The sequence below is a fragment of the Pangasianodon hypophthalmus genome, chromosome 1, assembly GCF_027358585.1.
Source record: "Pangasianodon hypophthalmus isolate fPanHyp1 chromosome 1, fPanHyp1.pri, whole genome shotgun sequence".
Classification (NCBI taxonomy): Eukaryota; Metazoa; Chordata; class Actinopteri; order Siluriformes; family Pangasiidae; genus Pangasianodon; species Pangasianodon hypophthalmus.
In genome coordinates this window covers 3514491-3523244 of record NC_069710.1, presented here as the reverse complement: position 1 = coordinate 3523244, position 8754 = coordinate 3514491, and the positions used below count along the sequence as shown (strand labels likewise).

At 40.1% G+C, this 8754-nt stretch overlaps 1 protein-coding gene across 1 annotated transcript; it reads right to left on the bottom strand.

Moving 5' to 3' along the window:
- Window positions 1-5: 5 nt before the first annotated feature.
- On the bottom strand, window positions 6-7350 carry elovl4a (ELOVL fatty acid elongase 4a). Its single transcript, XM_026914477.3, has 7 exons — window positions 7112-7350; window positions 4879-4970; window positions 3827-4014; window positions 3550-3630; window positions 2829-3000; window positions 1742-1869; window positions 6-1426 (listed from the first exon to the last, which is right to left on the bottom strand). The coding sequence occupies exons 1-7, from the start codon at window positions 7141-7143 to the stop codon at window positions 1118-1120; spliced, it is 1002 nt and encodes a 333-aa protein (XP_026770278.1). The 5' UTR covers window positions 7144-7350; the 3' UTR covers window positions 6-1117.
- Between the last annotated feature and the right edge of the window lie 1404 nt (window positions 7351-8754).

Here is an 8754-nt window from a genome sequence, read left to right as displayed (position 1 = left end):
AGAAATGGGTCCCTTCATGATAGCCATTTTATTTTTAAAAGCACAATGTACAAAATTGCACAGCATATACAACATGAAAACAATTATTTAAGAAGACAAAACACAACAGCATTGCATTTTTGGATAATTATTCAAAATTATGAGATGCTGCTTTATAAGACCATGTTGAAGAACAATTGAATATTTCAGATGGCAATGTCAGGCTTCAGAGAGTATTTTTATCAACATTTGTCGTATTTATTACTTTAAGATTACATCTCTAAAATCTTTATGGGCACCGTCTGCTAATAGCTTAACATCAAAATATTTTCCCTTTTGCAATCTCATGGAAAAGGCAATTTTACAGGAGCTAGGCATCACACACTGTAGCTGCTGTTAAGGTCCTTCTGAAGAAATAAAAATGATGACAGTTTTGGTAGTGCCATAATACTTTGTTAAAAGAACAACTAATATAAAAATATGGAAACATAAATTGATGTTTATACTACTAGATACATAAAGCAGTGTTTACCCCTGGTCACGACAAAGACAACTCATAAATAATATTAAAAAGCATGTGCAGAACTGCTTCAGAATGAGCTCGATCTGGATATTTTAAAGGCATTAGGTATGGTACAAAGTAAAAAGCAGAGGTGGTTTTTTTTTTTTTTTTTTTTACCCGAGAATGTAGTGAGTGGCATGTAAACGTGCTGAAATTCTGGCCTGAAATCTAACACATGATGATCTGAAGTATAAGGACATTAAATGCAGACACACAGAGGAAGATAATGATTATTAAAAAAAAAGATCATTTAAATAAGAGTATGCTTTGATAGAGATCGGCTCCCTTGATCATGAATATTCCATTCTCATTACAGTGTTGCTTATGCGCAGAATCAGCAAAAACACTGCTGTAAAGAGAAGGATCAAAATTTTGTTCTGAACAAATAATTCTAATCACATCCAACCTGACTGATGGTGGCAAACCCCATACAGTGCTGTAAACCTTTGAGCTTCCTCCAAACAGTCATATCCTCATCCCAGGCATCCCACAAAAGTACTGGTTCCTAACAAATGTCCCATCTCTTCCATCCTTTCTCAAATCTGCCTGATTCTGCCTCTCATCCCTTCATCTGCTCTAGTCACGCTTTGCCCTGCCCTTCCTCTTCCTCCTCCCATTTTCTGCTACCACAGGCTTCTCCACCATCTTGCCACTCACTCCATTACTGACTACCATTCCATTAGGAGCTCCATTAGACAGTGCCTTGCCTGACTTGGACAGACCTTCGCGACGTGGCTGGCGACGATATGTCTGGTAGTAGAAGTTCCCAAAGAGGACAATGAAGGTGAGGGCGTAACCAATCAGACACCAGTGCATCCATTTAGGGAAGGGGCAGTCGGTGTAGAGCGAGAGCGCAGTGTGACCAATAGTGACATGGAACTGGATCTGAGGAAGTGGAAAACAGTTGTAAAGTGACTGCAAAATGACATTCCGGGAGAAATTTATTGAAAACATTTCACACGAGTTCCTTAGATGTTAAACAATTCTACAGTTTCAATGGTATTTCAGCTTGGGTTGTAGCAGTAATTCTTGGCAACTGGCCTTCAGTTGTAATATTCATGACTACAAGCCAAGTACAGCCACTATGACTTAGAACTACAAAGACGGCAATTAGTGAAACGCATCATATATAATCAAGTCTCTAGATTAGTGATTGAGACAGTAAAATCATCATAACACAATAATTTTAAGTCAGAATACCATTTGGATAATTGTCAGGTACTTCTTCCACCACAAGTATTTCTGGATCTTTGGACCACAGGCAGCCAGCCCATAATAAAGATACATAAGGACATGGATTGCCGCATTCATATGAGCACCAAAGAATGCTGTAAGAGTAAAAAAACAAACACTTTATTCTTTATTTTTATTCATGCTGGCACTTAGCAACATATCATCACATACAGTACAGATTTTATCTCTACATACACTGTTGCATTAAACATGCTATAATACCAGAGCGCTGTGGAATTCTTAAATCTGAAGGCTAATTTTCTGTAACAGCACAGCTCTGACAGTCGGTCCGGCTGTAATTCAAATGATAGGCTTATATATGAATAATTTTAATGCACTATTGTTTTAATAGTCCCACTCATTCACATGGATTTGTATGGCAGATGCTCAACATAGTCTAAACCTAATAATAAACAGATTTTAAAAATTGTGTTGTTATTTAATGAAGAATAATATAGAATTGTTGATATGGTGAAGTTTTCTGTTAGGAGATGTTTATTTAACATTTATGGAAGGAGTCTCCAATATCAGTGTTTGTAACAGTCAGTAATTTTTCCTTCATGGGAAAGCCTTCAGGACAGAGTGCTTTCTGGTTTCTTGGTCACTTGACAAGTTGCATTTTGTCTTATTAATTTGAGAGAGGAAAAAAAGCCTGGTGAAGGAATGACTAGTTATAGTTGTTATAGTGTAAGTGATAACAGGAACTAACTTGTTTCATGGATTTTTCACAACATTAACTGTAACAACACATCTTGTAAAAATCAAGATGTGTTGTTCAATAATAAATAAAAAATTGTAATCGTTGACAAATCGTTGATAAATACTGTTATTGGAAAATAATCGACTTTGAGGTGGTACCCACCCCATCATTGATTATTTTCATATAACAGCATGCCCAGCTGTGTTTTATTCCTTACATAATTCTTGCTTAATAATGTCTTCAGGCTGCATGCAGGAGATGATCAATTTTGTTGTACTTGGTTTAATGCCTGAATGCATGCAGTGTACACTGTAGTAACGTTTCTTAACTGTCATTACTATACCGAATACTTACACTGTCCACCGGCTACCCACTTGATGCCAATCCACCACAGAGTGAACATGGTGCAGTGGTGATAAACGTGCAAAAAGCTGACATGGTTGAACTTCTTACGAAGGATGAAGAACACTGTGTCCAGATATTCAACCCCCTTTGACACAAAGTACCACCACAGAGCAGCTGCAACCTGTTTAGAAAGACAGCCAACATTAAATAGCATAAGGAAGGAAAAGGGTATTGCATGATGTAATAACCATTTTATAACTACTTGTTTTATTTAATTGTATTTTTTTGTTATAATTTCATTATTTCATGACTTTCATGACTATTATTTTGGTTATTTGAGACTGTACTTTTACATAAAACAAATGTTAATTATCTACAGTACCTTGGAATCATTTATTGTAGTTTTTTATAACTAAAATGTATGCTTCAGATCTTGACAGCCTCTCAATGATTTAAATAAAATAATTAAAAAATATCCATAAGACAATATCACGACCTTTGGCATATGCAAGCTGCATAATCTTTAGCCTTGATGGCACTGGCATTGAAATTGAGCTCACTCTCTCACACTCCCTCTATGAGTACACTCCTTGGCTAGATAAAAGGGAGGGATCAGGTTGCTGAGTGTCTACATTGTGTTTCGTTTTCCATGGGCTGGTATAGTCAGGGTGGCAGTCACAGGAACACTGCAGTTAATTATATCAGAGCCCCTCTTGAGGAACATACTCACCCTGACTTCATTAGGGTCATCAGAGTAGTCCACTGGCTGGCAGAGGTAGCTGTAGTTTGCTGCCCTTGCTGCAAGGAAGAGCTGTAATAGAACAACAAACAGCAACTATTATAAATTAAATGCATTAAAAAGAGGATCAGTGACGAGTCATTTAAAAGCCTCGCTGAGAAACGTTAGGTGGAAATCAAGAACGACACATTTAAAGTTACATCAAGTTTAGGATTTATTATTACAAATTATTGAAGGTCCTGAACTACTGTATCCTGACAGGACACACCTCTTTGAAGATGAAGAAGTTAAGGATAACCATGCTGAAGTTGTACACAATAAGGGTCTTCCTGAGCTGGAAAGGCTCCCTGTTCCGCATGAACTTTGGACCCAGCCAGAGAAAGAGGAGGTATGAAGTGCTGATGGCCAGCGTGGGGAGAGGAGAGTCCATCAGAGGCCATTTCTCCACACGCTTGTCTGGAACAATGAAAGAACCAGCAAGTATGTAAAACCTGATTCATTACTATTCCCCAAGCAGGAACAGCTAGGCTTAATGCTTAGAGTGCTGTCAGTAAGTAATTGGACAGTGGCCAAATAATTACAGTTTTAGCTCCATAATGAAACCCATTGGAATTTAAATGAATCGATATATATCAAAAACGTCCAGAGATCGTGAGTTCGAATCTCTCACCCCTGTCAATGACAGTGACACTAGCCAATTGTGGGCTTCTTTGAGCTCATGCGTGCAGAAGGGGGCGGATAGTGCTTTCCTCAGAGTGACTTACTCCGCCCCGTGACGCAGCATGATTAGCAGTTCAAAAAAATGACGTTGGCTGGCTTCACGTGTCTTGGAGGAAGCATGTGAAATTGTCATTAGTATCTGAATGCAAATACTTTGCAGTCAATCCCTATCTGCAACACACAGACTTTATCAGATGCAATGATGCACTGCCATGTCTGGACTGTATCCATTTTCAGTTCCTGCCTTCAGTAAGGAAAATGTATTCAGTGCAATTCAGACAAAATCTTCACCCTCACAGACAGACTGCACTGTAGTGGAAGATTTAGTGCAGCTTCACATTGTTTAACAGTGTCAAATGCATTCAACCACTAATAAGTAGTTTTTTAGAAAGCTACTGACTGTGACTATTATCTGATATTAATGTTTGATATAAGTTGATAGCTTTTAGTGTTTCTGTCTAGCATTCATCAGTCTCAGAGGAAATTCAATAAAAGTGAACATACAGTCCTCTCGGTTGCAGTTTTATTTGATGTTCCCAAGGAGATAATGTATCACGGTTGTTGCATCATATGGAAAAAAACTGAGGAAATTGTACTTACCTGCAATGGTAAGGCTCCATTTGTAGAATTTGATAGTGTCGTTGATGAAATGTGTTACGATATCCATCTTTGCAGGATAGGTCCTAATTGTCCTTCAGAGAACAAAATGAGACACTGTAAAAATGCAAATAAATCCAAATATATAGCAGTAACATAGCTAGTCTAAACTACTGTAATTGTAATGCTGATTGGTGTGCCTCGGCGTAGGATGTGACTCACACGGCATAAAGAAATCTGATTACAAAATGTGTAATGCTTAGGGCTTGATCTGTGGAGCTCCTGTAGAACCTATCTGACCTAACTAGATTTTGAACATATTTGTTGGTTGAGAAGGTTAGGAAAGTTTTTTTTGCAGCCATAAATTTCTTTCTTTCTTTCTTTCTTTCTTGTTTGCAATGAAACCAAGGCTTATCAGTGTGAAGTACTGTCTAAAGGAGCATATTATTACACTCAATGTTAGTGGCTTTTTTTCCAACATTCACTTAAATTCAAATTAATTTGTATATCACTTTTAACAAAAGATTATCACATTATCACAAAGAAGGATTACAGAGTCAAATGTAGATCCAGATCCCTAATGAACAAGCCAGAGGCAACAGGGGCAAAGACAAAAAGATGACATGAGGAAGAAACCTTGAGAGGAACCAGACTCAAAAGGGACCCCATCCTCTTGTGGGTGACACTGAATATTGAGATTATAAATTATTTCAGTATACACTTGTAGAAGAGTAAAGTCGAAGAGCTACTTGAACATAGATTAGATATTCAGTTGATTATCAGATACTTTTTTTTTTTTTTTTACTAAAATGCTGCTGTTTGAGTTTCCAGCAAACTAGAACAGAGGTCAGCCTGAGCCTACATTAGAGACTAAATAATCCAATATAGTAGCTAGTTTCAGCTAGTTTAGCCGGGAGTGTCAGATCTGGTGCCTGAATGCAGCCATTAGAGACCCAGTGCATTCATTTATAGTCCATCTACAGAGTCTGATATCTATCAACTACTGAATACAGAAATCCATCCATCCATTTTCTGTACCACTTATCCTACACAGGATCATGGGGGAGCCTGGAGCCTATCCCAGGGGACTCGGGGCACAAGACAAACCCATCACAGGGCACAATCACATATACACACACACCATGAACAATTTGGAAATGCCAATCGACAAAAAAGTCATCTTTGGACTCGAGGAGGAAACCAGAGTACAGGGGGAGAACATGCAAGCTGTGTGCACACAGGGCGGAGGCGGGATTTGAACCCCCAGACAGACATATTTTACTGACAATTTAGATATTTTTGATTAAGAAAGTAAACGACTGAACAACAACAACAAAAAAAAAAATTACATAATAAATGAGATGAAACAGCTATATACAGAAATACCTTATGTCAGATTTCCAGGTGCATTTATTTAGGCTACTTTTCAATTTATTTGCATGTTAAGGCTATTCAATGATCATTCATCGGGTTGTTGATATTATATGGGATGTTATTTATTTAAAAATCTATCCAGTCACTGGCTAGCTATCATCTCTTTTCAGTTTTTTTCTGATTTCTGCACAGGTACTGACTGGGTGTCCAGCACAAAAGCTACAGTGGCACGTGCCTCCTGATGAACGCATATGTCACAATAAAGGCTATAGGTGAAATATCACAGATGGCCTACTAATGGGTTTAGTTTTTTTATTTCTTAGAACATATTAGTGCAGCAGGATGGGGTTTCGGATGTCGTAAACTGAGGCCAAAGCTGAAAAGGCCATTTTGTAATCCGGGGACACGTGAGCTTCCCAAAAGCCCATGATCTTTCACTACATCCCTCATCGTGCCATCGTCAACACACTGCAGCCTGGGCCAAAACCCCGTGCAAATCTCCATGCAGTGACAATCGAAGGTGTTTAAGAAGAAGAATAGGCATTCCTGTGTAAGAGAGGCCCAGGCTTATCCGCAACACACGACATGAGACAAGAGCAGCAGCAGCAGCACCAAATGGCGATGAAGCACCTGCCCATGCACAGGCTCAGCGCTCGCGCGCACACACACACACACACACACACACACACTAGAGGTATATTAAACACCCTGTCCTGACTATGAGAAACCGTAAACTGATATAGCCTAAATTTATCGTTTAAACCGGTTCACATGCACCGCCTTGGCTCGATTATAATTAAACCCACCGTTAACTATTGTTGGCTTTAGACCATAAATGGGTGTCACGTGACTTTATCCTTACCGTACAGGGTTTAAATCCGTTCCTAATGACATTCAGAGCAAGGTCATGCGACACAAAGGTTCCGTTTGATGTCAAGCATCCAAAAGTGACACAAATCAAATTCAAAATACTTCAAAAAATTTCAGTAGCAAACCCGGGTGTGTGTACAGAGCATCCTACATGGACATTGGCATCAGTGCGTTCGTGGCTGCTGTTCTCCGGGCGCTCCTGTGGAAACGCGCAGAGGCGAACTGCGCATGCGCCACGGCTGATCCAAGGCGCCTGCGTTAGCCTGGTCCGATCTGAGATCAGCTTCAGCTACCCAGACCACAAACCCAGTTATTGTTAGAATGTAGCAGTCTTAGCAGTCAACACAAGCAAGTCAGTAGCTCAAATTACATTAAAAAAAATATTATTATGGCAGTATGAAAATGACAGTATCATTTAACAGCATTTAACAAAGAGACACCATTACACAAGAACAGGGTAACAGATTGGATAGGCTTGTCAAACTCCAGGTCCTTTCAGGGAGGACAGATGGCAGGGGGCATAAAGGTTTTGCACTAGGATAATCACCAGTCCCCATCCTGCTCACTCCACCCCTCACCCCAAAGGCTGGCTCAGAGTGCAATTAATATAACATATATTTACATACACACTCTATGGCCAAAAGGATATAGACACCTGACCATCACACCTTCACTACACGGCCAAAAGTTTGCAGACATCTGAGCACTACACTCACATGTGAGCCTTCCCCACTCTGTTGCCACACAAGATGGAAGCACACGATTGGATAGGATGTCTTTGTATGCTGTAGCATTATAATTTCCCTTCACTGGAATTAAGAGGCCCAAACATGTCCCAGCATGACAGTGCTCCTGTGCACAAAGCGAGCTCCATGAAGAATTGGTTGCCAAGGCTGGTGTGGAAGAGCTCAAGTCACCTGCACAGAGCCCTGACCTCAACCCCACTAAACTCCTTTGGGATGAACATGAACGCTGACTGTACGTCAGACCTTCTCGCCAGACATCAGTGCCTGACCTCACTAATGTCCTTGGGGCTTAATGCGCAAATCCACACAGCCACGCCCCAAAACCTAGTGGAAAGCCTTCGCAGAAGAGTGGCGCTTATTATAACAGCAGTGGGGGACTAAATCTGGAATGGGATGTTCAAAAAGCACATATGGGTGTGATGCTCAGGTGTCCACAAACATCTGGCCATATAGTGTATATGTGGATCTTCCCCAAACTGTGGTCACAAAGTTGAAAGCAGACAATTGTCTAGAATGTCTTTGTATGTTGCAGCTTTATGATTAACTGGTTGCCAATACACCTGTGCACAAAGGAAGACATGGTTTGCCAAAGCTGGCTCAACTCAAGTGGCACAATGGGTTCGATTAAACATCCTGCCACGGATGGGGATGAGATTGATTACTTATGTCTTAAAACATACAATAGCACACAGGTCCCTGGCTCTGGTCCTGGAGTATCCCCTGTCGTGCACATTTTAGAGTTTTTCCTGGTCTAACGCAATAAATTAGTTAACTGAGGTGTGGGAACAGGGAAAACTAAAATGTGTAAGACAGGTAGTGCTCCAGGACCAGGACTGAAACCTGTGCACTAGGGCTACTCCAGGTGATTCCCTCTCATATACACGCCCCT

Coding starts and splice junctions, on each gene's coding strand:
- elovl4a (XM_026914477.3), bottom strand. CDS start 7,143: ATGTCATTAGGAACGGATTTAAACCCTGTACG. Junction 4,015..4,878: donor ATGGAGCCTTACCATTGCAG/GTAAGTACAATT, acceptor TCATTGTTCCAG/ACAAGCGTGTGGAGAAATGG. Junction 1,427..1,741: donor ACCTGACAATTATCCAAATG/GTATTCTGACTT, acceptor CCACTTCCTCAG/ATCCAGTTCCATGTCACTAT.